Source organism: Callithrix jacchus, chromosome 7 (assembly GCF_049354715.1).
Source record: "Callithrix jacchus isolate 240 chromosome 7, calJac240_pri, whole genome shotgun sequence".
Classification (NCBI taxonomy): domain Eukaryota; kingdom Metazoa; phylum Chordata; class Mammalia; order Primates; family Cebidae; genus Callithrix; species Callithrix jacchus.
The window spans coordinates 59,641,026-59,665,160 of NC_133508.1; the positions used below are offsets into that span (position 1 = coordinate 59,641,026).

At 51.2% G+C, this 24,135-nt stretch overlaps 1 protein-coding gene across 7 annotated transcripts in view; it reads left to right on the forward strand.

Moving 5' to 3' along the window:
* The window catches only part of EPHB2 (EPH receptor B2), a 203,964-nt gene that overhangs the window by 174,503 nt on the left and 5,326 nt on the right, over positions 1 to 24,135 (forward strand). Inside the window, exons 6-13 of one of the 7 annotated variants that reach the window (XM_035308091.3) lie at positions 871 to 995; positions 11,039 to 11,201; positions 13,178 to 13,201; positions 13,593 to 13,701; positions 14,491 to 14,558; positions 21,186 to 21,308; positions 21,895 to 22,142; positions 23,138 to 23,353. In XM_035308091.3, coding sequence (XP_035163982.1) covers positions 871 to 995; positions 11,039 to 11,201; positions 13,178 to 13,201; positions 13,593 to 13,701; positions 14,491 to 14,558; positions 21,186 to 21,308; positions 21,895 to 22,142; positions 23,138 to 23,353 — 1,076 coding nt within the window. The remainder of the gene's footprint in view (positions 1 to 870; positions 996 to 11,038; positions 11,202 to 13,177; positions 13,202 to 13,592; positions 13,702 to 14,490; positions 14,559 to 21,185; positions 21,309 to 21,894; positions 22,143 to 23,137; positions 23,354 to 24,135) is intronic. The other 6 variants (XM_035308092.3, XM_035308095.3, XM_078330708.1 and 3 more) reach the window with 6 other exon arrangements.

The window sequence follows — 24,135 nt, forward strand, 5'->3', positions numbered from 1 at the left end:
AGGCTGCAATGAGCTGTGTTCATGCCACAGCACTCCAACCTGGGCAACAGTCTCAAAAAATAACAATTATGAAATCAGATGAGGGAACTGTACTAAGGTATTTCTTTTTTTTTTTGTAGACAGAGATTTGCTCTTATCACCCAGGCTGGAGTGTACTGGCGCAATCTTGGCTCACTGCAACCTCCACCTCCCAGGCTCAGGCGATTCACCTGCCTCCGCTTCTGAAGTAGCTAGGATTACAGGCATGTGCCACCCATGCCCAGCTAATCTTGTATTTTTAGTAGAGACAAGGTTTCACCATGTTAGCCAGGCTGGTCTCGAACTCCTGACCTCAGGTGATCCACCCACCTCAGCCTCCCAAAGTGCTGGGATTAGAGGTGTGAACCACCGCGCCCAGCCATGTACTGAGGTATTTCTAAGCATCCTTCTAGCACTGCACACAGCCCCCCTGACTACCTGTCTTTTCATCTAACCACCTCTGTGAGAGCACTCACAGCACTGATGGGAGGAATGGGAGGAGATGAAAATGATTGACTGATTTTATTCAGGTGAAACTCACATGACATACAATTAGCCGTTTCCACCTCTACTGTCTCTTGACTTGATGTGACTTGAGCGTCCCCAGGGCTGGTGAAGTCATCACTGTCTGTGACCTGAAAGTGCCCCAAGAGAACTCAGCAGTGGCACCCACTGCCCTGCATGAGCCCCTCTTCCCCCTGCTGGCTCCCCCAGCCTGGCTGTGTGGCCTCAGCCAGATGCCCCTCCCTCTCTGACCCCACAGTTCCCACCTGTCCGAGCACCTCTGAGGCTGGGCCAGAAGCCACACCTTCTCCTGCCTCCCTGACCCCTGACCTCTGGCCTCTCTTCCAGCTCCGTCCGCAGTGTCCATCATGCATCAGGTGAGCCGCACCGTGGACAGCATTACCCTGTCGTGGTCCCAGCCAGACCAGCCCAATGGCGTGATCCTGGACTATGAGCTGCAGTACTATGAGAAGGTACCTATGGGCTGGGTGCTCTCCCCATCACCCCACTCCCTGAGGGCCCCTCTCCCAGGCTGAGGCCTGGGGGTTCTACCCGCCTCCCCCAACTGCAGGATGAGATACATTGGTGCAGCAGAAAGAGCACTCGCCTTGGAGTCAAGCTGCCTGGCTCCCAATCCAGCTTTGCTCCTCCCTGGCTGTGAGACCTCCCACAGGTGCCTTGACCTCTCTGAATCTCACTTTTCTGATCTGGAGGATCCGCCCAACCATCTCAGTAAAATGCAACAGTCACATCCCTTTCCCCACCACGACCCTTTCATCTTGACCTCAGTGGCTTGATGTGAAAAACTGGGTTTCCAAAAAGCTGTGCTTATGAAGTAATAATTAGCCATTCACCTATTCTTCAGCAGAGATTTGAAACCGCTTGAGAGAGCTCCCACCTGCCCTGCTGATTCCCGCTGAAACACCCTCTTTCACTCACCTGCATGCCCCTTGCGTGGGGAGAGGTGATTTCACTTTGAGCTTTTAAATCAGCCCTTTATTACTCCCTTCGGGGACCCAAGGGTGGAAGCCACTGGGATGGTAGGAGCACTGGACTAGGAGTGAGGAGGCGTAGGTTCAAATCCCAGCTCCATCCTTCACCAGCTACGTGACCTTGGGCAGGCGTCTTTATCCCTCTGAGCCTCAGTTTCCACCTGTGTCAAATGTGGGTGAGACCCCTTGTGGGGAGCTATGCAGGTTAAGGAGAAAAGGCAGCATGGCGCCCGGCATGGTACCTGGCCCTCAGCAGAGGCCATGCACGTCCCTGGCCTTCCTTTCTCCTCTGCCCTGCCTGCTGCACATTTGCCAACGGTGACAGGATGGGAGGCCAGGTGGATGTGGGGCGTGTGCAGGACGGGGGCCAGGAGGTAGACAGCACAAATGCCCACCCACGTGGCTGGACATCAGAGGCCCTAGGAAGCCTCTCCTTTGAATGTCGACTTCTCTTACCTGCTCCAGGAGGCAACACACAGCTGCAGTGGCCCCTGGGAAAGGCATTGCTGGGCTTCCCTCCAGACTAAGGTGTCAGTGACTGATGGGGAGGCTTTTCATTGAGGGCAAGCCCACCGGGAACTGCAAATGGATGGAAGTGCTCTCCCTGAAGGCTGAGAGGAAGAGTGCAGATAGTTGCAGCCAGTCCTGCTGGAGTCCGGCTTTCTAGGGCCCAGCCCGGCCTTTGCACCCTATTGACTGCTGGATCAACTAACCATGTGGGTCTCCAGGACCTTTCAAACACTCACCCAGCCTTCGCCGGCCACCTTACGGTTGCTTGCGTGCATGTTCATCCCGTCCCCTAGGAAGTGCCTTCCAAGAGGTCAGGGACTATGTCTCTCCATTCACCACCTTCTCCCGGCACCCAGGCCTGGCACCAAGGAGACACTTGATCAGTATCAGTTGAATGAACAAGAGAATGAATCCCTTCCCCTATGCCCTCGCCCCCAAACACCTCCTGGGACATCATGCCTACCATCCCCACACCCACCCACCTTGCTGCCCACTCTTTTCCCCATCCTCCCCTCATCTCTGCCTGTTGAAATCTTCAGGTCCCACCCAAATGTCACCTCTGCCACAAGCAAACGTAGAGTCTTCCCCTCTTTTACAGCACTGCAATTGGTCGGGGGTGCCCGTGTCTCCTGCAGGAGGCCATGGACACTGAAGGAATGAATCATATGAATGAATGAATGATGTGAGTGATGGAGCCTGTGAATGAAAGAGGGAACTGGCAGGACGTGGTGGCTCACGCCTGTAATCTCAGCACTTTGGGAGGCCAAGGAGGGCGGATCACTTGAGGTCAGGAGTTTGAGACCAGCCTGGCAAACATGGCAAAACCCCATTTCTACTAAAAATACCAAAATTAGCTTGGCATGGTGGTGCACGCCTCTAACCCCAGCTACTTGGGAGACTGAGGCAGAAGAATCACTTGAAACCAGGAGGCGGAGATTGCAGTGAATCGATATCATGCCACTCTACTCCAACCTGGGTGTCAGAGTGAGATGCCATCTCAAAAAGGAAAAAAAAGGCAGGGGGGACTGATGGTAGGTCGATGTGGATGGGTAGATGAACGGATGAAGTCCTTTGGTCTAGATGGCCTTCTCCACCTGGCCAGCTCTGACTCAGCCTTCCAGACCTCAGCCTAACATCACCTCCTCAGATAAGCCCTCCATCACTGCCCAGATACCATCCAGCGCCCCATTTCCTTTTCTCCTTGCACCTGGCCTTTCTGGGTAGCATTTATCACAATTATCATTTTTTATGTTATTGAGTAGTTAGGTATTGACTCTACGTTGAGCTAGATAGGAAGTTCCTTGAGGGTGGAAATCTTGCACAATCTCTGCTGTGTTACCGGCGCATGGCACACAGTAGGTACTCAAGAGGTGTTTGTTGCATGACTCAGGAAGTGGCCACCTGAGGGTCTGAGCTGTGGGTGTTGTGAGGAAGCAGCCCCAACCCTCAGTGGGCCCTGGAGAGCCTTGAAGGAGCCAGAGTCCTGGGTCGCCAAGCCAGCTGCTCCCAGGCTCTGCAGGAACCAGCGTCTCTGCTTCCCAAAGCAGGAACAGCTTAGCAACTCAGAACCCAAAAAGGCAAAAAAAAAAAAAAAAAACCTAATTAAGAAGCTTTGTGATTAAATGAAACTGAAAGTGTTTGTCCCCAAAGACGGGCAACGGAAATGAGGAATCCCAGCGCGGGTCCTGCCTGCGACCCATTTCCTACAACGGCGGGCAGGCCTGGGGAGGCTGCTGGAGGTGTGAACCGGGAGGCAGCTCTGCCCTACTTTCTGCCACTGCCCAAGCATCCCCAGGCCCCTGCCGGGGGTGGCAGGGCCTGCAGGCTATGCAGCAGCCAAGGTTACCACCTGCCCACATTTCATGAACACTCGCTGTGTGCTAAGCACGTCACCTCTAGTGCCTCATTTATCCTCACCACAGGCTCTTCACCCCATTGGATGGAAGGGGAAACTGAGGCACAGAGAAGTTCCCTAACTTGCCCAAGGGGACCCAGCAAGGATTTGGACCTATGGTCTCACTCTTTACTTGGCTCTTCTGCCTCCCAGATTTTTCCCCAAGGATGCTACTGGGATGACCTTTAAGAGGTAGACAGGACCAGCCTCTGCCATGGAGAATGTTAGGCATAAATGGTGAGAGGGATCAGGCGGTGAGAGGCTGAGGGCGCCATAGCCTAAGGTACAGATGTGATGAGGCATGGGCCTACTTCTTTCAGTCCCTCGCCCCCCCACACCGAGGGCCTGTGGTACAGAGAGGGGCTGCTTGGCATCTGCCAATGGGGAGATGGACACTGTCAACTTTCACTCTCACAAGCTTTGGATCAGGCCCTAAGCTGGGTACCAGGAATCCTGAGAGTGACCAGATGCCTCGGAGGCCTCAGGGACTTCACAGTCCAGGGAAAAAGAGTCAGACACTGAGATCTGTGAGACAAGGTGTGACACTAGCCACAGAAGGGTCAGCAAAGGTCCCAGGGGGTACCAATAGTGGCCCACAGTCCTGGCAGGGGTGAGGGAAAGCCTTCATTCAGTAACACTTGAGCTGAGTCTTGAAAGATTGCTAGGAGTTCACCAGACAGACGCATAGTGGGAGCGCAGTCAGTCCAGGCAGCAGGAATCACAGGTGCAAAGGCCCTGGGGCAGGAATGTGTGGGCTGCATTCAGGAAACAGACAAAGCGAGTGTGACAGGAGCAGAAGTGGGAGCATCATGGGAGGAGGTTGGGAGGAAGGCCAGGTTGATTGTCATGGGCCTTCCAACCTTGGGAGTCTGGATTCGATTTAAAGTATGATGGATGGCTCTGGAATAATGCAATCTGACTCAGATTCCTTTCAAGATCCCTGTAGCTTGCTGTGTGGAGAATGGATTCCAGGGAGACATGGAGACCCAGGGAGTCCCTGTACAGGGCTCCCAGGGGACACTAAGTGAGAAATTATGGTAGGTAGCATGGGCTGGGTGAGCTGGCAGCTGAGATGGCAAACGCCAGCAGAGTCTGTATTTCAAAGCCCAGAGGACCAGGGAAACATGAAGGGTGACTCCCCGGAGATGGAGCTGCCTTTTTCTGGTGCAGATGCGGGTTTGTGTTTTGTAGGTTTGGTGTTTACTGGGGCAAACGGGTTGGGGTTCAGGGAGGGTAGAGAACAGCAGCCAGGAGAGTGTGCAGAGGAAGAACCAGAGGATAGAATCCAGGAGAATGCCGGGGTTTAAGGAGGGGTAGAAAGCAGAGTTGATGAAAATATTAGAGGAGGTGCTGGCAGAGCAGGAGGAGCAGAGCCTGGAGTCATATCTGTCCCTGACCTCTCAGACAAGGCGGCAATATGCCAGCCACCACCACCAGGGAGGGACAGCCAGGCTGCAGGTGGTGAGATTTATTCCAGCAAGTCCACAGCCAGCTCTTACCTAACACAGGAATCCTCCATGTGCCTGCATTTGGATCCTTCCCCGAACACTCCAATCTTCCTAGGAAGGGAAGTCAGATACAGAGCGCTGCAGGCCCATGCGGGCCCCACCTCCACCTCTTTCCCTCTCCTTTCCTTCTTCAGAAAGGGCTATCTTGGAGCTGGCTCTCCATTTAGTCCTTCCTCCACCCCACTGGGATTTCCTAGCCTGCCTGGAGCCCTGAGCTGACAACCACTTGGTGGGATGGCTTCTGGAGGCCGCTGATAAATGGTAGCCTTGCTGCACACCCAGGCCTGGCTGCTTCCATCAGTTCCAGTGCCCCTGGGGAGGTGGCCTCCTTTGGCAGCTGCCCCAAAGCACACAAGTTCAGGATCCCCCTGGTCCCCCAAGAACTCCCCCAAGAAGAGCATTCGTGAGGCCACCTGTGGTCGATGGACCCTTGCAGGCCACATCGATTTTAGTATTTATTTAACAGAAAGTGAAGAGGAAAGACATTCCAGGCAGAGGGAGCAAAGGTTGGGCAGGGGTGGGTGAACTATGGAAGTGCAGGCCATGTTCAGGCTGTTGCCCAGTACCTGGAGTAGGAGCTACCTGGAGAGGTTTGTCCACTCATTCATTCACTTCTGCACTCATTCATCCATGTAAGGAACATAGGTAAGGCCTTAATCTGTAATGGTTTTTGGGGATTTTTGTTTTGGTTTTTGAGACGACAGTTTCACTCCTGTTGCCCAGTCTGGTGTGCTAGGATATGATCTTGGCTCACTGCAACCTCCACCTCCCAGGTTCAAATGATTCTCCTGCCTCAGCCTCCCAAGTAGCTGGGATTACAGGCATGTGCCACCATGCCTGGCTAATTTTTTGTAATTTTAGTAGAGATGGGATTTCACCATGTTGATCAGGCTGGTCTCAAACTCCTGACTTCAAGTGATCCACCCACCTTGGCCTCCCAAAGTGCTGGGATTACAGGCTAAGCCACTGTGCCTGGCCTCTATAATGGTTTTTAATGATAGCAATGATGGTGGGAGCCAACATTTATTAAGTCTTTTTATGTGCTAGAGACCGTGCTAAAAACTTTACCTATATTTTCCTTTTAAATCTCCACAACCACCTCTTGTGGTACCTACTGACATTAACCCACTTTAGAGATGAGAAAACTGAGGCTGGAAGGCTTAAGACATGCACCCAATGCCTCACTGGCCCCAGGCTTCCGGGTAGGTTCTCAGACTAAGGACTGAAATGGATTTCATACTGAATTTCTTCCCATCACCCCTTGGTGCTTAATCACTGTTCAGATAAAGGTACTCCAGGGAGAGGAGAGACCGAGGGGAATTGGCATCTCTAGGGGATCTCCAGTGTGGCAGGCACTACCCTATTACATTTTATCTTCACAATAACCCTGAGAGGTTGCCATTGATTGTTCCATTTTTTTTGAATAGAAAACAGGGGCTCAGGGAAGTGAAGGGTCTTTCCAAGGTCACAGTGCAATTAAGTGAAAAGAGTCTGATCTGAAGCAGCTTCCAGATGGGTACAGTGACTCATGCCTGTCATCCCAGCACTTTGGGAGGCTGACATGCGTAGATCATTGGAGTCCAGGAGCTCCAGACCAGCCTGGGTAAAATGATAAAACCCTGTCTCTACCAAAAATACAGACATTAGCCGGGTGTGATGGTATGTGCCTGTAGTCTGAGCTAGTAGGGAGGCTGAGGTGGGAGGATCCCTTTTGTCTGGGAGACTGAGGCTGCAATGAGCTGTCATCATGCCATTGCACTCCAGCCTGGGTGACAGAGCAAGACCCTGTCTCAAAAAGACAGAGAGAGAGAGAGAGAGAGAGAGAGAGAGAGAGAGAGAGAGAGAGAGAGGGAGGGAGGGAGGGAGGGAGGGAGGGAGGGAGGGAGGGAGGGAGGGAGGGAGGGAGGGAGGGAGGGAGGGAGAGAGAGAGAGAGAGAGAGAGAGAGAGAAATGATAAATGAAACAGCTTCCATTCCCTTGCCCAGCGTTAGTGAAGGGAGCTGCTCAGGTTGGTTCCTCGCTCTTCTGAGACACTTATGAAACCAGCAGCTGCCTCCCGTCTCCCTCACATAATCAGGGACTTAAAACCTTCAACATCTCTAAGTGGGCACCCACCCAGTTTGCAGAATCTAACCCTTTTTCAAGTCTGAGCAATCCCATGTTTTACAGCGGCACCTAGTGTCCATATCTGGTACTGCATCCCAGGTTTTGTAGATTTTTGTGTATCAGTTTAATGTTCATTCATTATGTCAATAATTAGTAACCTGGGGAGCGTGGTCCAGAGATGAGCAAGACATGGTCCCTGGCCTCAGGTAATCCACATTCTTAAAGAAGATGGACAAGTATATCGGGACAATAAGTGAAAGAGGAGACAATTTAGACCTGCAACTCCACTCTGGAACATCTGGGAAGTCTCCCCAGCAGAGGTGGCACTTGTACAGAGTCTTCAACGATGAGTAAGGCACTGCAAGACAAGTGAGGAAGGGGTATTTTGGGCAGGGGCAACAGTGCTTGCAAAAGCTCAAAGCGTCCAGAGGTAGTGTTGCTAGATAAAATACAAGACACATGATTACATTTGAATTTTTTAAAAATAAATGTTTTAGTACAAATACATCCCAAATATTTCATGGGGCATACTTCTACCAAAACGTATTTGTTGTTCATCTGAAATTTAAATGTGACTGAGCAGCATCCTATATTTGTGTTCGCTAAATCTGGCCGTGCTACCGAGGAAGAGGGAAAGAGTTGGGGATGGCAGGAACCTAGGAAACATTAGGGATGTTGCAGGAGACACTGGAAAATGGTGGGTGATGAAGGATCTGGAATGCCAGCTAAGGAGTCGGCCTTCACCCTGTGGACACTGGGGAAGGACTTCGTGGGAGGGACCCTGGACTTGGTACAGGGAACAAACACAAGCCCTCCCTCATGGACTTAAAATCAAGGTGGCGAGAGGAGCCTCAGTCCAAAGTTGAGGGGGCATAGCAGAAACCCCTTCCTATGGCACCCACAGTGTGTGCTCTGGGACTCAGAGAAGAAAGAGATACATCCGGCTGGGAAGTCAAGGAGGCTTCCTGGAGGAGGAGGCAGATGATGTGGCTTGGTAAAAGAGACTTCCTCTCTGCCACTGCCCCACCGAGCTATCCCTGCCTCCCCCTGATATGGGGGTGGTAGAGACACATTTTCAGGTCAGCGCCCTTCATATCCCTTACATCCCAAGCTTTTTCTCACCTCCTTTCCTCTGAACTTGCTGCCCCTTCTGCCAAGCATGCATGTATTTGCCTGGATGGTTCCTGTTTGTTCTTTGAGATACCATTCCAGTGCCCCCCACCCATGTGGGAGCTTTCCTGACTTCACCTAGTAGCCCCTGATATGGTTTGGCTGTGTCCCCCCCCAGATCTCATCTTGAATTATAGCTCCCATAATCCCCACCTGTTGTGCAAGGGACCTAGTAGGAAGTAATTGATCATGGGAGCAGTTACCCTCATGCTGCTCTGGTGATAATGAGTGAGTTCTCACGAGATCTGATTGTTTTATAAGGGGCTTTACCCTCTTTGCTTGGCACTTCTCTCTCCTGCCCCCATGTGAAGGAGGATGTGTTTGCTTCCTCTTCCACCATGGTTTTAAGTTTCCCGAGGCCTCCCCAGCCATGTGGAACTGTGAGTCAATTAGACCTCTTTCCTTTATAAATTACCCAGTCTCGGGTGTGTCTTTATGAGCAGTGCGAGAACGGACTAAAAGAGCCCCCATCCCCGACGAGGTCACATGCCCCTCGGCATGTGCTTACCCTATCAGTGTAAGCCTCTTATACCATTGATTTATGTTATGCTCCGAACAGCCTCTGAGGTAGCCACTGTTACTATCCCCCTTTGACAGATAAAGACACAGAGACGTTAAAGAACTTTTCCTAAGGTCACAGAGATAGTAAATAATGGAGCCGGGATTTGAACTCAAGAAGTCTGGCTCCAGCTTGTGACCTTAACCTCCATGTTATGAAGCCTGTAATAACGTGCACACGCTGAACCTTCATTTTGGGACGTTTTTCAAGGGCTCCATGCACTCCATGATATGTATGTGATTGGCATGTACAGCTAGGTGTGCGTTGTTCTGGATGAGGATTCACAGATTTTCATCAGGAAACATTTTCTCAGAGAGCTTCGTGATCTTCAAAGGGTTGGGATTCTCACACTGCTTGCTCTTCTAGACTGAGCTCTCCAAGGCCAGGGCCTGTGTCTTGCAGTAGGTACTAGCCCACTGCAGTACCCTAGTCCCAGCCCAGTGCAAAGAGGATATTTGGGGAGGTTTTGCTGGACAGCTGACAAATGCCTAAACGAGCATCACGTCTGTATCCAACCCAGTCACATCGCCACTCCCGCTGCAGCAGCTGGACCTTTGTCCTGTACTCGACTCCTTGGATCACCCTGGGCAGCAATCAGGAAGCCAGAATCAGTGTTCTTCATCTCTCAAAGGAGAGGACATTGGGTTTGGGCATTAGAGGATATTAGAGGTGGCTCCATGCAAAACCTCTGTCTTGGTTTTTTGGTTGTACTTCTTTTGGATAGGGTTTAGCTCTGGTGCCCAGGCTGGAGTGCAGTGGCACAATCATGGCTCCCTGTGGCCTTGACCTCCCAAGCTTAAGCAATCCTCCAACCTCAGCCTCCCGAGTAGCAGAGACCACAGACCTGTGTCTATGCCCAGCTAATTTTTTTTTCCAAGAGAAAGGGCCTTGCATTGTTGCTCAAACTGGTCTCAAACTCCTGGGCTCAAGTGATCTTCCTGGCCTGGTTTCCCAGAGTGCTGGGATTACAGGTGTGAGCCACCGTATCCAGCCTGGTTTTGAATCTCAAAGCAACTCTGAACTGATATGTGTGACCCTGAGCATCATTTTCCCTTCTGGACCTTAGTTCTTCACTCACCCAAGCATGCTGAGGCTGAACAAGGGCCCTTCCACTTAACCAACCCATCAAGGCATAGGGCAGGGAAGGGGATGCAGAAGTGAATGAGGTGGGCCCTCTTCCTTCAGTCTCCAAGAACCGAAGGGGTCTCTAGTCCTCAGGGTCTGCACATAGGAACCACTCAATACGTGTGTATTAGTCAGCTTTTCCTGAGATAACACTGCAAAACAAACAGTCCCAAAAATCTAACACCTTACAACAAGTGGCTATTTTTCTTGCCCATGGATTTATGTCTGTGAGTCAATGGGGTGACCGTTTCATCCTAGAAGTTGGGTCATGGTCTCCACCTGTTTCTCATTCTGGAGCCAGCAGTTACCCAGTGCAAGCTCCTCTCATGGCAGAAGCACAAGAGGCCGAGACAAATCGGCAGGCACCTGTGAAGTCCCTGCTTGCATCGTGTCCACTAGACTATTCCATTGGCCAACACAAGTCAGGTGGACAAATTCAGCATCCATAAGACAGAGAAGTATACCCTGCCTACTTTTGTGGGCAGTGTTGAAAAGTAACATGGCAAAAGGTATAATTCTATTACAGGGAAAGGATGAAAAATTGGGAACCACAGATGTTTAGCCAATGGCCAGACCTGCCTCCAGCAGGCAGTGGGCTCTGGGCCCGCCGTGACCAACAACCTCACTAATTTTCTTCTCTGTTCCTTGGCAGGAGCTCAGTGAGTACAACGCCACAGCCATAAAAAGCCCCACCAACACGGTCACCGTGCAGGGCCTCAAAGCCGGCGCCATCTATGTCTTCCAGGTGCGGGCACGCACCGTGGCAGGCTACGGGCGCTACAGTGGCAAGATGTACTTCCAGACCATGACAGAAGGTGAGCAGAGTCCAGCGGGCAAGTGGAGGGCACAGACTCCACAAACACAACCAAATCGAGGGTCACCATTCCCAGGAAGCACCTTTGTGCAGATTAGAAAAGGCACCCCCTTCTAGATGTCAACCCTCCCTCCCTCCTCATTTCGAACCTTTGTGCACAACCATATATAAAAGCCCTGTTTCTGTTCCCGTTGTGTCAGCCAGGCCACTCCCTTTCCCAGGACTCAGGGGAGCTCAGCCCTAACTTGCAGAGCCACTCTGAGCAAGTTATACATTCCTTGGTCCAATTTTTTTCTCATCTATAAAATGAAAGCATCACACTCAATCTGAGAGAGTAAACATATTTCATCATATGCAACTCCAATGACTTGCGATTGGACTGAGAAGGATTCTGAAGCTGCATCTGAGTTCAGCAGGAAGAAGTTCTGGGATAGATTAGTATTGTCTGACCCAGCCAAGGGAATGGGAGGTAGTAGTCTGTGTGCTACATTCCCCACTCTGAAACTACATGGTCTCTAAGCACCATTCCTGCTCTAATAATCTAGAAGCAGCACAATTTAAAGAGTGTGGGCTCTGAAGCCAAAGAGATGAAGAATCCATTTCTGATTTAGCCCTAACGGTATGTGCCTGAACAAGTCACCTTCACCTTTCCAACCTTCAGCTTTCTCATTCATAAACAGGGGTGATAACAATGATCTCATTATCACCATCATTACCAAACTAGTGTAAGAATGAGAGACCTAGCACAGGGTTGGCACTAGGTCCCAGGCATACAGCACCCACCAGATGGTAGGTAAGTCATAGTTTGTCATTGCTGTGAGTCTGGGATCCCTTTCACCAGCCAGCCAAGATCCAGGGTGGCTCTGTGTGACCAGATTCCAGCATCCTCTCTTAGAATCTTCTCTAACCACTGGGTGTGGGCCTCGGCCTTTGCCTGGTTGAACATTTCAGAGGCTCCTAGACTCCTAAATTCTTGCCTTATCACAAAAATCCTCCCTATGGCTCTACCATCTCTTCCAGCACTCACCCCCTCTGCAATCTTCCTGTCCCCCATGGCAGTTTTTTTTCACTTCTCTAAGCCCTTTTCCATGTTGGGTGAGTGTCACTGGCTGGGAACTGGGAGACTGTCCCAAGATCCTTTCATTAATTCAACAAATGTGGCTGGGGCCCTGCCACTTACCAGGCCAAGTGTGAGTGCCAAGGACCCGGAGCTGACCTCATTCCTGATCTCAGCAAGTTCCTGTTCTAGTCAGTGAGACAGATGAGAAGTAAAAATAGCTGGGAGCGGTGGCTCACACCTATAATCCCAGCACTATTGGAGGCCGAGGCAGGAGGATAACCTGAGGTCAGGAGTTCGAGACAAGCCTGGCCAACATGGTGAAACCCTGTCTCTACTAAAACTACCAAATCAGTCAGGTGTGATGGCAGATGCCTGTAGTCCCAGCTACTCGGGAGGCTGAGGCAGGAGAATCACTTGAACCCAGGAGGCAGAGGTTGCAGAGAGCCGAGATCACGCCATTGCACTCCAGCCTGGGTGACAAGAGTGAAACTCCTACTCAAAAAAAAAAAGAGAGAGAAGTAAAAATAATAAAATGTAAATCAATGACGGCGTTAATGGCATTGAGTGGTTTCCAAGAGCCAGGCTAATGCCAAGTGTATCATCTGCATTATCCCATTTCAATTCCCACCTTTGGTTCAAGCAGACCTGGGTTCAAATGCCTGGCTGGGATGCTACTTTCTTTGTCACCTCAGGCACATTATGACCTCACTAAGCCCAGTTTCCTCATCTGTAAAATGGGATAATCCTGAGGCTGTTCCGAGATAGGTAACATACTTAGCACAGTGATTGACACATAAAACACTCAGTGACAAGCACAGCTAATATTGATTGAATGCTTGCTTATGTGCTAGGTGTTGTTCTAAGTGCTTTACCCAACAATCCTGAGATGGATTATTATTATTCTCCCCATTTTACAGATAAGGCAACTGAGGCACAAAGAGGTAAGTCACTTTGCAGAGTTCACGCAGATAGTAAGTGGCACCATCGGGATTCAAACCCAGGGAGTCTGGCTCCAGAGTCTGTGCTTTTAACCGCCTGTGTGTGTGTCAGCTCTTATTACTGTTGATTTTCACATCAACATTGAGATGCAGGAATTGTGCCCATTTTATGGATGAGAAGTTGAGGATTAGAACAGATCATGGACTTGTCCAGGGTTACTTGTGAGTCAGTGACAGCCCATTTTCTGACTGGGCATGTGACAGGTGCTCTGTCAGGGGCAGGAACAAAGCCTGGGGATCCCAGAAGATCCAGCAGCAGGGCAGGGGGTAGGGGACAGGGGTGTTAAGATTCCCAGAGCCAGGCTGAGAATGCCCTACCGTGCTTTCTCCCCAGCCGAGTACCAGACAAGCATCCAGGAGAAGCTGCCACTCATCATCGGCTCCTCGGCTGCTGGCCTGGTCTTCCTCATTGCCGTGGTTGTCATGGCCATCGTGTGTAACAGGTGGGGAAGGGTCTCCAGGCTTGGCCAGGCCTGGCTGTCCCAGATGGGTTCTCTCCATCTATCCAGCCATTCCTCTACAGCGCTGGTGAACAGAGGAGGCATTCTCACAGTTGCAGGGAGAGACGTGGGCAGGAAGTGGAAACCATCAGGTGGCCTCCCACTGCCTAAGTGGCCACCATGGGCAGTCCATCCCTCTGGGTTAGGCATTGCCCCTGACAACCCACTGTTGAAAGGCGTGGCACATTGAGACACTGATACAGTGAGCAAGAAGGACTGCAGGGTGCTAGGAACTTCGTGGATGGTGCAAGGGGCATACAGATTGTCCTGCTTTCTGCATGAGTTCAGGGCCCCTGGCTGAGGAGCTGGAAAGATGGAGGACTTTGGAGGAGGAGCGGGGAGGGACCTCCCAAGCGGCTAAGACGGCACAAGCAAAGGCAGGAGGGTGGGGCCCGTTCCTTGACTTCTGCTGGGTATAATGCAAAGAAAGATTCTCTTCTTTAAAGAGACCGAACCGTAAGTTCAGATGGACAGAAGGCCCTGGGGCTTCCGGGGCCAGAAGCCATAGCTGGAAGATGACTTTGCTCTTTGAAGGGGGCTTGACTGGAGGGGCAACTGGGGAAAACATGAACCTGGACTTGAGCTGGGAGGAGTGGGGAAGGAACAAGTGGGCCAGAAGGGGTAGGCAGGGCTGTGGCTTCTAGGGCCTGTCCACCCTCTCCCAATCACCTACTGTGGCTCCCAGCCCCCTGGGCACCTCCAGGTGGCTCCAGCCCTTTGCTCTTGTTCCAGAAGACGGGGGTTTGAGCGTGCCGACTCGGAGTACACGGACAAGCTGCAGCACTACACCAGTGGCCACAGTATGTACACTCCCCAGCGGCTGGCACCCTTGGGCCCCTCACTGTCGGTTCCCCAGTGACCTCTTAAGCCACCTTTGACCTCCTCCTGCCATGCTGCAGGCAGACAGTCCAGTGGTTGCCTGGTTACGCTAAGCTCACTCTCACCGCCAGACCTTTGCAAGTGTGGTTCCCTCTGCCTGGAGCTCTCTCCCCATTTCCCTTTACCCATCTAGCTCTTACTCATCCATCAGGCTTCACCATACACAGACTCCTCCAAGCAGCCTTGTCTGACCCCACCCTAACCTGGGTTCAGGGGCCTCATCCATGCTTGCAGGCAGCATTGAAGGGGTTGTTTCTTATCTCACCACCATGAGAGTGGGGGCCGCTGGAGGCCTGGAATTGTATCTGACATTTACCATGTCTCCCCAGCACCAGCGTGGTGCCCAGCACATAGCAGGCACTAGACACAGATTTGCAGAATAAATAAATGAATCAAATTGAATGAATGAGATGATGAGGACCCCGGGCTCTGGCCCAGGAGGTGAGAAAAGCAGCAGAAGCCCCTTCCTCCTTCTCTTCCTCTCACTCTGTGGCTCCAGACACCTGTTCTCCCCAGTGACAACTCTGGTGGCCTCTTTCCCCACCAAGTGCCTTCATTTCTCCCACTGCCCCATCTCTGGAACAGCAGAGGCCAGTGTGGCTAGAGCAGAGCAAAGAGAGGAATAGAAGGTCTGAGGGAGTCCAACATGCATATTCGCTTCAGGCTCAGCAGAGCTTTGGCTTTTCCTTAAGCAATATGAGGAGCTGCGGGAGGGTTCTGAGCAGAGAGCTGACATGCTCCAAGTTACAGCCTTGGTGGGACTTCTCTGGCTGCTGTCTGGAGAATGGACCAAAGGAGCTAATGCAGGGAGACCAGTGGGGTGGCTGTTGGAAGGATCCAGGGAAGACATGATGGTGGTCAGACCAGTGGCAGGGTGGAGGTAGTGGGAAGTGGCTGGATTCTGACATATTTCCAAAGCAGAGCCATTGTATTTGCTGCAGGACTGGATGTGGGTGTGTAAGAATGAGCAGCGTCTAGGAGCTCCAGGTACAAAGCCTCTGAGTAAGACATGATTTGAAGTAAAAATTTCTGGGCTTAAAAATAGTTTGGGGCCAGGCACCATGGTTCACACCTATAATCCTAGCACTTAGGGAGGCCAAGGTGGACAGATTGCCTGAGGTCAGGAGTTCAAGACCGGCCCTACCAACATGGTGAAACTCCATCTCTACTGAAAATAGAAAATTAGCTGGGCACGGTGGCAAGTGCCTGTAATCCCAGCTACTCCAGAGACTGAGGCAGGAGAATCACTTGAACCCATGGGTTGAAGGTTGCAGTGAGCCAAGACCGTGCCATTGCACTCCAGCCTGGGCAACAAGAGTGAAATTCCATCTCAAAAAAAAGTAATAATTTGGTACATACATGTAAAAATAATTCAGCCATTAAAATTTCAAGAAGATAATTTAGGCAACTATTTAAACAGTATGGAAATAGAAAAGGATCTTCTAAACATGAAAGCAATTGATAGCTCCTAAGAAAAAGATGGACACGTTTAACTACACAGAAATAAAAGTCGCCTGTATATTTTTTAAAAAAAAAAAAAGGTCATATAGGCCAGGTGCCATGGTTCATGCCTATAATCCCAGCACTTTGGGAGGCTGAGGCGGGAGGATCACTTGAGTCCAGGAGTTCAAGATCAGCCTGGGCAATGTAGCGAAACCCCATGTCTACAAAAATTTAAAAATTAGCCAGGCATGGTGGCACACGCCAGTAATCCCAGGCTACTTAGAAGGCTGAGGTGAGAGGATCGTTCAAGCCCAGGAGTTCAAGTCTGCAGCGATCCATCATCTCACCAGTGCACTCAAGCCCGGGTGACAGAGTGAGACCCTGTCTCAGGAAAAAATTTTAAATGAAAAATAAGGCCAGGTGCGGTAGCTCACGCCTGTTATCCCAGCACTTTGGGAGGCTGAGGCAAGTGGATCACCTGAGGTCAGGAATTCAAGACCAGCCTGGCCAACATGATGAAACCCTGTCTCTACTAAAAATACAAAAATTAGCTGGGTGTGTTGGCACATGCCTATAATCCCAGCTACTCAGGAGGCTGAGGCAGGAGAATCACTTGAACCCGGGAGGTGGAGGTTGCAGTATGCCAAGCTCGCACCACTGCACTCCAGCCTGTGCAACGGAGCAAGACCCTGTCTCAAAAATAAATAAAAATAAATATCCACTATTTCCAAATAAGATGACATAGAGGTACTAGGGGCTAGGACTCTAAGATATCTTTGGCTGGGTTCGGTGCCTCACACCTGTAATCCCAGCACTTTGGGAGGCCAGGTGGGTGAATCACCTGAGGTCAGGAGTTGGAAACCAGCCTAGCCAACATGCTGAAACCTGTCTCTACTGAAAATACAAAAATTAGCCAGGCATGGTGGCGGATGCCTGTAGTCCCAGCTACTCAGGAGGCTGAGGCAGGAGAATCACTTGAACCCGGGAGGTGGAGGTTGCAGTGAGCCTAGATCATGCCACTATACTCCAGCCTGAGTGACAGAGCAAGAGTCCATTCCCGCCCCCCCAAAAAAAGAAAAAAAAGGTACTCTCATTTAATCCTTGCAGTCCCCTTAGGAGGTGAATATTGTTTATTATATTGGGCAGGTGAAAAAAGTGAGATATGGAGGTTAAGCAATGTGCCCAAGGGCACACAGCTGGATCCACACAGTGGTTGATCCTGGCTTCAAACTCACAAAGTTGCTGATTTGTGAGAATTAGCAGCAGTACCAGAATTCAGACCCAGGACTCTGCACACCATTTCCTCTTCCCTCCTCATGAATTTCCCATTTGAGGGCAGGACGACAGCCAGTGGCCCTGACTGCTGTAAATCATCCAAACAACAGCCCAGGATTTTCTGTAGCCTTTGCCTGCAGAAGTCCTCACCCCCTCTCCTGAGAGCCAGGCTTGTGGGAGGCTCTGGCCACCAGGCACTCACTCACCTTCTATTCCAGGAGACAGGCTGGGGAAGCACCTGGAAGAAGCTGGCATCCTGATGTTTACGAGTGGAGACTCGGTAGCCCACCTGGGTTCAAACCCCACTTCTGCCATTTATTAGCTGTGAGCTATGTGTATGTCCCCTCAGGCAGGTCATTTAACCTCATGTATGTGTGTGTGAGCTAGATAGAGAGAGAGAGAGAAAAACAGGGTCTCGCCTTGTCACACAGACTGGAGTACAGTGGCTCAAACACGTCTCACTGCAACCTCAACCTCCTGGGCTCAAGCAATCCTCCTGCCTCAGCCTCCCTTGAGTAGCTGGGACCTCAAGCATGCACCATCATGTGTGGGCATGTGAATCTGGGAACCCTGATAGAAGGTGGAAAAGCCATACAGACATTAAGATCATAAAAGTGGGTGTGGACTCAGGGCTATGGGAGCCTGTGGAGAGGGTACAGGTCACCCCTGGAGCAATCCAGGCAGGCTTCACAAAGGGGATGGCATTCAATCTGGTCACAAAAAGAAAGAAAAAAGGATGTTCCAGGTAGAGAGCACAACATGAATGAAAGCATGGAGGCAGGAAATAATGAAGTGTGTCTGGAACCCCCAGGGCAGTAAGTCCTGTTAGCTGGCATGTAGGGAGCAGGGAGCTGGAAGTGAGGCCAATCCATGGAGCGCTGAGAATGCCAGGCAGGGGCATGCGCCTTTGTCCTGCAAGTAGCAGAGAACCCTCCTGATCAGGGCTGCTGGCCACAACATGGGGATGGCATCCAGTTGCTTGGCAGTGGAGGTGACCAAGGAGGTTTTGAGCTGCTGTGCTTCCCCTTACCTCCCTGAGGCAACCCATTCCTGTCCTCCATCTCCAGCTGGCCCATCAGAAAAGGCCTCCCCCAGGCCTGTTGGGAGGGAGGCTGAAAGCCAGCTGCCAAGAACCACAGCCCATTGAGTCTGAGCATTGAGTCTGAGCAAGAAAGAGAACATCCCCAGGGAGCCGATGCCCGGGCTCTGAGAAGGCAGATGGGGAAGGAGGTGGTCATGGCGGAATACTCCAGGAGGAGGCATGGACCAGATTCTGGTTGTATTTCATCCAGGAGGCAGTGAACATGGTGATTAGGAATACTGCCCCCAGGCTCAAGTCTGACAGACCTGGGTTCAAATCCTGGCTGTGCCATTTGCTAGCTGTATGGCCTTGGCCAGATGACTCAGCCTCTCTGAGCCACCGTTTCCTTATGTGTGAAATGGGAATAATTACTCTTCCCTCTAAGAGTTTTTGAGTGGAGGAGATAAGGCATCTAAAGACCCTGGCATAGCGTTAGGCACAAAGGGCTCAGTAAGTAACAGCTGCTATTATGATTCAGATTCTGCTCAGTCTCATAGACACTAGAGAGGAGGGAAAAATCAGAAAAAATCGTGTGTCCATTTCCTCCTCCCAGGCATCCACAGTCTTGGATAGTGGTTCTTAACTTCTCTGGGGACCTCAGACTCCTGGGAGACCCTGCTGAAAGTGTTGGAGCCTATGGCCAGAAAAGCATATACATGTATAAAATTATTAAAAATCTGGAAGTCAGGCTGGCTGTGTTGGCTCATGCCTGTAATCCCAGCACTTTGGGAGGCTGAGGCAGTTGGATCCGAGGAGTAGGAGACCAGCCTGGCCAGCATAGCAAAACCTATTAAAACTCTATTAAAAATACAAAAAAATAGCTGGTCATGGTGGCACATGGCTGTAATCCCAACTACTTGGGAGGTTAAGGTGGGAGAATCACTTGAACCCAGGAGGTAGAGGTTACAGTGAACAGAGATCATGCCACTGCACTCCAGCCTAGGCAACAGAGCCAGGCTCTGTCTCCATAATAATCCTAATAATTAATTAATTTTTAAAAATCCAGAGGTCTATACCCAAGGATGGATTTTTGAAAACTTTTATTTTTTAGAATATTTATTTCCATAACTTAAGGACTTCAGAAGCAGCATGAATTACTTTTCGAAAAGAAAAGGACAATCATAATAAATGCATCCCATCTCAGGAGGTTACCAGACCTTCCACCACCCATTCTTAGGACTGCTAAATAGCTCACAGACCCAAATTAAGAACCCCAGACCTCCAGGGCTAAACAAATACCCACACAACTAACCCCAAATAAAGCTAATGTGTTAGAGCAGCGGTTGGCAAATTTTTCTGTAAGGGGACAGATTTTAGGCCTTGTGGGTCTCTTTTGTATCTACCCAACTCTGCTGTTGCAGCTTGATAACAGCCACCGGCATAGGAATGAGTATGGTTGTGTTCCAATAAAACTTTATTTACAAAACAGGCTGTAGGCCAATTCACCATCCCCTATATTACAGGCTCTAACTCCTAGACTCCTGGAATGTCTAAAATAGAGGCTGAGAATGGTCAATTCATATGTCCAAGGTCACACAGCTGAATAGGATTGATGGCCTCACACACCAACCAGCTGAGCCTTATGGTGACCCAAGCATTCCAACTCCCAAATCCTAGAGCTCCTGCCTCCAAAGTGGCAGCTCCTGGAGTGGCAGGAGAACGTGAGCAGAATGCTGGAGGAGCCAGAGGAAGGCCTGGGCTCAGGGAGGACCAAGGGGTCTGGGCAGTGGAAGACCAGCTCTCTCTCTGGGAGGGGGAAGATGGATGGGTCATCCTTCCCTTTGTTCAAAGCATTTTGCTGACTCAGTGCTCCATATTCAGAATTAGGTCTCTGACATCCAGGTTACCTTCTTCTCTTAGAGCTTAAAAAACTAAAACTTGGGGACAGAAGAGAGGGAGAACCAAAAATAATAATAATAAAATTAAAATATGCGTCAGGTCAGGAATCAAATTAATATACCACATGTCTAGCCTCATGCTGATTACCAGAAAATCAGGGATCCAGAAGGCATTAAGACTTGGCTAGTGCGGGCCCTGGAGGTGGCCCAGCAGCAATGGATACTCAGTCCAGGGTCTGGGGTCCCATCTGGGAGGGCTGGGCAGCTAGAAAGGGAAGAGGAGGCTCAAATTAGACCTGGAGAGACCAGGAGGAGATCTCTGTAGCGGAACCCCAAGGACGGCATGGTCTATTGTCTGCTCTTTCTATATTCTAGTTCCAATTCGCTCCCTTCCTTTTTGCCCCCCTTGCTTTACTTTGCACCCCTTCATTCTCTATCACCTATCCATCCGTTTATCCTTCTGTGCCCACACCCATAACGAACATTGCTTATCAGTCCTGCCGGTCTCAGTTTGCTCCAGAAACCCACTGCTGACAGCCTGCAAGCATTGAAGCAAGAGCTGAGACCTACCTGCCAGCTCTGCTGGCCTCTGTCCCCCTCACCTCCTACTCAGTCCAGGGTCACCCAGAGGGTCAAGATGAGTCCTTGACTGGAACCAAGTGTCTTGACCTCTCATTCAGCGTTTTCACCAGATTTTAGACTTCTCCAAAGCTCTATAGGCTGGTGGGAGGAGTTCAGCGCCCATCTGCTCAGTAAGACCCAGAGAGACCAAGGGACCTGCAGGCAGTGGTCCAGTTCTTATGTGGGCCGCGTGGGCGTGGATTTCCCTCCACAGAGGAACTGGCCCCTGCTTTTCCTTTTGTGTGCGTCTTGAGTCAGTCCACATGACTGAGCCTGGTCTTGTCCCACAGTGACCCCAGGCATGAAGATCTACATCGACCCTTTCACCTACGAGGACCCCAACGAGGCAGTGAGGGAGTTTGCCAAGGAAATTGACATCTCCTGTGTCAAAATTGAGCAGGTGATCGGAGCAGGTAGGTGGCTGGTATCCTCACAGGTACCATGGCCTTAGCCATGGGTGGTGAGACCACCCCAATGTGTACCCTTGGGCCAGAAGGCAGGATGTGGGACAGGGGTGTCAGAGGACCCTCCAAGGCCTGAAGGCTCAGAATGACCATGAAAGAAGGGCCCTCAAAAGTCATCCAGTAAAACTACCTCATTGACAAAAAAGGAAACTGAGGCACAGAGCTGGGAATGGACATGCACAGCAAGTCAGAGATTGAGCTGGGTCTGAAGCCCAGTTCTCTGGACCTTTGGTCCAGTGCTTCCCCCACCCCCCATGCCTCCTAGTTGCCTCTCCCCATGTCTCAGCTTCCCCTGCACCCTCCCCCATGCCCAGCCACGGACAACCAGAGAATAACCATGAGGAATTTACTGTCCTCTCCCAAAGGTGGCTGAGACTTTTCTGGACCCCCAGCATTCTTGAAGGGGTTCTGTGTCTGTGAGGATGAGTGGGCCTTTGAGGAGAAAATGTACCTGCAGACCCCAAGAGTGGGAACAGGGAGGTGGCCCTTCCACCTGGCAAGTGACATCCAGCCTATCTTGGTGTTTCTGTCTCAGGGGAGTTTGGTGAGGTCTGCAGCGGCCACCTGAAGCTTCCAGGCAAGAGAGAGATCTTTGTGGCCATCAAGACACTCAAGTCAGGCTATACGGAGAAGCAGCGCAGGGACTTCCTGAGTGAAGCCTCCATCATGGGCCAGTTTGACCACCCCAATGTCATCCACCTGGAGGGTGTCGTGACCAAGAGCACACCTGTGATGATCATCACTGAGTTCATGGAAAATGGCTCCCTGGACTCCTTTCTCCGGGTAGGGGAAGCCAAGAGGGCCAGGGGCCCTTGAATGGGGCAGGAAAAGGAATGATGGACACAGCTTTATACTGTCAGAGTCTGATGGGGTCTTGGAAAAGCTCTAGGTCAGGAATGGCTTGCAGGCTGTCACTTTCTATTCCCTTACCCATGGCAGGCACTGCTAATCAATCCCAGCACTCTCATCCACTAAACCCAGAAGCAGTCCCAGAATTATTCTTAGTATGGTTCCCAGGAAGCCACAATCAGTTGATCAGAGTTGGCACACACCTTAAATGTGTTTCCATTTCTGCTCTTACCCAGCCTTCTCATTATACATAGGAGAAAACTGGCTCAAAGACAGGTAGGATTTGCCCAGGGTTACCCAGAGGGTCAAGATGAGTCCTTGACTGGAACCAAGTGTCTTGACCTCTCATTCAGGGTTTTCACCAGATTTTAGACTTCCCCAAAGCTCTATAGGCTGGTGGGAGGAGTTCAGAACACCAGGCCACCAGAAGAAAGTGTCAAGGTCTTCCAGGAGATCACTGTCAAGCAGCTAGACAGAGCACAGCCTGGGCGTCAGAAGCAAGCTGCTGAACTAGCTGCCATTCAGCAAACATTTGTGAAGCTCCTCCCCTATGCCAGGCACCTTCCTGCACCTTCTTGTTTAACCCAGAATAGCCCTGGGAGATGGGTGTGATTTAGGCCCATTTAACACACAGATGAGGAAACCGAGACTCAGAGATGTTAGGTCACATGTCCAAGGTTGCACAGCCAAGAAGGAACAAAGCCAGAGTCAAACCAAGCAGGTCTGCTTCAAAGCCTGTGTTCTCTCCGCCATCCTGAAGTTGGCCTCTACTGGGCCTCTCCCAGGGTCCCGAAGCATCTGAGTCCTTCCCCAAGGGAGCCTAGAACCAGGCTGGCAGGGCCTGGCTCGCATTTCCCATTGTGAGGGTGATGCAGAGCTCTGATGCCTGCTCTTCCGTTTACTCTGTGTTTTCTCCACTTCTCCCAAAGCAAAACGATGGGCAGTTCACGGTCATCCAGCTGGTGGGCATGCTTCGGGGCATTGCAGCCGGCATGAAGTACCTGGCAGACATGAACTATGTGCACCGTGACCTAGCTGCCCGCAACATCCTTGTTAACAGCAACCTGGTCTGCAAGGTGTCAGACTTTGGGCTCTCACGCTTTCTGGAGGACGATACCTCAGACCCCACCTACACCAGTGCCCTGGTAAGATGGAGGCAGGGAACGCCAGAATCCCAGGGCCAGAGAAGAGGGCATGAGTGTCCATCTCTCCCTGCAAGACACTTTCACCAATGCCCAATTGGGCCAAGCACCGTCCTGGGCCCTGGGGACAGGGAGGCAGGAACCACAGCTCCTGCCCTCTTGCAACTCCCACACTGGTGGGGAACAAATGCACAGAGGCATGTGGAGTGACAGGGGGGTGAGCCAGGCCAGCCAGCCTTGGAGGCAGAGAAAGCCTTGCTAGAGAGGTTGATATCTGAGCTGAGAGTGGAAGGGCCCGGAAACATTTGTCAGATGTCGTGTTCTCATGGCAAAGTTTTGTGACCGGAATACAGGCTGTAGGGGCAATGGTGGTGAGCAGTAATGCTGGAAAGGTAGATAGGGCTGGACCTTGGCGCCCCTGTAATGCCCAGGTTCGGGGCTCTCCCCAGAAAGCAGCGAGGCTTGTTGAAGGTTTTAAACTGAAAGGACAAAGAGCCCAGAGACGGTCCCAAGTAGGCAGGTCACAAGAGTACTGTGCTGTGTGAGGTGTGCCTCCCTGATGGGGAGATGTAAGGCACAGCTGTGGGATTGAGGGCAGCCGACAATTCTTTGGGAGCTCAGAAAGGCTTTCGGAGGGACTTGATGAGAAGGAGGTTTCCAGATGGCAGAGTAGGAAAACGCACTTCGTACAGAGCGTGCAGCTGGTATGAATGCCCAGTGGTCTGAAGCAGCATGGTGAGTTTGGGGCACAACAAGGTACCTCATGAGATTGGGGCATCACAGGG